Source organism: Vitis riparia, chromosome 6 (assembly GCF_004353265.1).
Source record: "Vitis riparia cultivar Riparia Gloire de Montpellier isolate 1030 chromosome 6, EGFV_Vit.rip_1.0, whole genome shotgun sequence".
NCBI classification, from domain to species: domain Eukaryota; kingdom Viridiplantae; phylum Streptophyta; class Magnoliopsida; order Vitales; family Vitaceae; genus Vitis; species Vitis riparia.
The window spans coordinates 9544637-9548170 of NC_048436.1; the positions used below are offsets into that span (position 1 = coordinate 9544637).

Consider the following 3534-nt stretch of genomic DNA (forward strand, 5'->3'; position numbering starts at 1 on the left):
TTGGAGTCAACTCTGAAATAACATAAGGCCCACTCCAACTAGGTCTGAACTTTCCTTTGGGGTCTCCAACCAAACCTTTGAGAATCCTTAAAACCAAATCATCTTTCTGTAATGGTCTAGGCTTAACTCGTTTCTTAAAGGCATGAGCCATCTTTCTCTGATAGGCCTGAACATAATCCGCTGCTCTCAATCTCCTCTCATCTAAAAGGTTAAGCTGATCAAATTGAGTTTGGCCCATTCTGTCTTAGAAATCTATTGCTCAAGGACTACTCTCAATGAACCTATCTTTGTCTCGACTGGAAAAACAACCTCCATACCATACACCAGAGAGAAAGGTGTAACTCCTGTAGAGGTGCTAAAAGAGGTACGGTATGCCTACAATGCAAAAGTGAGTTTCTCTTACCAATCTCGAGAAGTCCCAACCATCTTCCTCAAAATCCTCTTAATGTTCTTATTTGCTGCCTCTACTGCCCCATTAGTTTGTGGCCTGTATGCAGATGATTTGTGATGCTAGATGTTATACCTCTGTAACAAACTATCTAATTCAGCTCGGAAGTGCACCCCTCTATTTGAAATCAACTCATGAGGAACCCCATAATGAAAAATGATGTGTGACCTAATGAAACTGGCAACTCTAGTAACGGTCAACCTCGCATATGATGCGGCTTCCACCCACTTGGTGAAATAGTCTATGGCAACTAGGATGAACTCATGACCACTAGAAGATTTTGGTGAAATATTCCTGATAATATCAATACCTCATACCGAAAACGGCTATGGCGAGGTCAAAGCGTGTAACTTTGATGGCAGTGCATGAATGAGATCACCATGAATCTAACACTCTAAGCATCTCTGAACAAACTGACAACAATCCTTCTCCACAGTCAACCATAAATAACCCATCCTCACAATCTTATGGGCCAGCATGTGTCCTCCCATGTGTGGACCGCAAACTCTTGTGTGAACCTTTCTCATCATACAATCTACGTAATCTCGATCTAAACAGAACAAAAGCATACCATCAACTGATCGCCTATATAGAGCCTCTCCAAAAATCACAAATCTAGTGGCTAACTGCCTTAGTGCCCTCTGATCATTGGCCGTGACAGCCTTTAGGTATGTGCCAGATCTAAGAAATTGATAAATATCATGCTACCAAGGTAGATCGTCGTAGACCTCTGTCTCTATAATCAAACAACAGTAAGCGGGTGCAAATCTCAACTCAATCAATAATGGATGTATAACCACATCAGTAGGAAAGTCCACAGAAGAAGCTAAGGTAGCTAAGGCATCAACAAACTAGTTTTGCGCTCTAGGCAGATGAGTGTATCTCAAGTCATCAAATCTCCCAACCAGTAACTCTAAACAAGGATGAAAATATCGGTAATCATGGATATATCTATACTTCGATTTTACGGATATATCAGCAGATATTTTGGAAAAAAATATCAATAAGTCTAAAATTGATCAAAATTTATAAAAATATAAGAAAAACTTCATAAAAATGTAATTAGAAGTATAATGATATTTTTAAATTATTTTATTAAATAATTTGATATTTGTATAATATGATTTATCGTATTTGATAATAATATTATATGTGTTAATAAAAAAAACTATAAATTTCATAAGTATATATTATTATTAAATTATATCAAATATTATTCATAATAATATTTGTGATATTTGATTATAATATGTCTAATTTTAAAATATATTTAATATTAAAATTATAATTCATTTAATGTAATTGTATTAAATGATATAAAATAAATGATGATATATGTATAATTTTTAATACTTAATTAATATATTAATAATATTAAAAACACTATGAAGAAAATTATCACGATAATTTTTATATTTTTGATATTCAAATAGATGAAAAAATTTTATTTAATTATAAAATAATTATAATTAATTTGTTCTTTAAAACATTTTTTTAAAATTATGTTTATATGATGAATTTGACTTTATATATACTTGATGCACGTTATATATCAAGGGGCAAACTTGCCCCAACGGTTGGCTCGTATCCAGCCAAACCTTTTGGCTGGGGTTCGAGCCCTTGCGATGATCCTGAGGCATTTTTAAAGGTTTGACTACATTATTGATCCTCATTTGATCGTCCAAATTATCGCGATATATTAAAGATAAAATTATAAAATGCCAATAAATCACGAGAAATAAGTAAAATTCACGATAAATACATAAAATATCATGGGACCGATATTTCTCTAACATATATCGTGTCGAGATGGTCCGATACATGATATTTCGGCGATATATCACCGAAATATCGCGACATTTTCTTCCTTTACTCTAAATAAGCATGATACGACCTAAGTTTTACATCCTTAGTTCTCCAATCTCCCTGAATCTGTTTGATTACTAGATTGGAGTCACCAAACACATACATCTGTCTAATGCCCAACTCCAATGCAGTCTCTAGACCTAGGATACATGCTTCATACTCAACAATGTTGTTCGTGGTGGGATGTCGATCTGAAAACGCCAAACGAACTAACCTCAGAATATGATCACCTTGGGAGGGTATCAACAAAACGTCTATCCCATACCCTGAGTGGTTGGTTGCACCATTGAAGTATATATGCCAACCTGATAAGCTAGTCATAGCAATGAACTCCTCATCTGGAAAGTCATCATCAACTAGTCTACCCTCAGATATCGATAATGAGGCTAAGTGATTGGCGACAATGCTTTCCTTAATAGACTTCTGAGAAACATACTGAATATCAAACTTTATCAAAAGTACAAGCCATCTCATCAGTCTACCAATCAATGTGGGTCTGTCAAACAAATACCTCAACGGATTTAGGCGAGAAATCAAGTGCACTGAATACTCTGTCATGTAATGCCTCAATCTCTTGGTGGCCCAAACCAACACTAAACAAAGGCGCTCAATCATAAAATATCTCATCTCAAACTCTAGCATCCTCTTACTCAGATAGTAAATAGCTCGCTCCTTCCCTAAGTCATCCAACCGAGCTAGCAAACATCCCAAGGCCATGTTTGAAATTGACAAATATAGAAGAAGTGGAAGTCCCGGCATGGGAGACACTAAAATAGGAGGAGAAAACAAATACAACTTAATCTTCTCAAATGCAAGTTGGCAGTCATCATTCCAAATTTTTGGTTGGTTCTTCCTCAATAGATGAAAGATGGGCTTACATATGTTTGTCAATCTGGCTATGAATCTACTGATGTACTCTAACTTGCCCAGAAAACCTCTGATCTCTTTCTTAGTCCTCGGCACAAGTATGTCAAGTATGGCTTTGATTTTATCTAGGTCGACCTCTATGCCCCATTGACTAACCATATGCCCAAACAATTTCCCAAAAGTCACTCCAAATGTGAACTTCTTGGGATTCAGCCTCAATTTGAATTTTCAAATTCTCTCAAAGAATCTCTCTAGAGCTACTAAGTAATCTGCTCTGCCTCAAGATTTCACAATCATATCATCCACATAAACTTCAACATCCCTATGCATCATGTCATGAAATAAAGTAGTAG

General features: G+C 35.6%; 1 protein-coding gene across 1 annotated transcript; it reads right to left on the reverse strand.

Moving 5' to 3' along the window:
- Positions 1–2317: 2317 nt before the first annotated feature.
- Positions 2318–3031, reverse strand: LOC117916968. The gene has a single exon (XM_034833208.1). It carries the CDS (start codon positions 3029–3031, stop codon positions 2318–2320), a length of 714 nt encoding a protein of 237 aa, XP_034689099.1.
- Positions 3032–3534: the final 503 nt, after the last annotated feature.

Excerpts from the sequence above, each read along its gene's own strand:
- LOC117916968 (XM_034833208.1), bottom strand. The coding sequence starts at position 3,031 with ATGGCCTTGGGATGTTTGCTAGCTCGGTTGGATGACTTAGGGAAGGAG.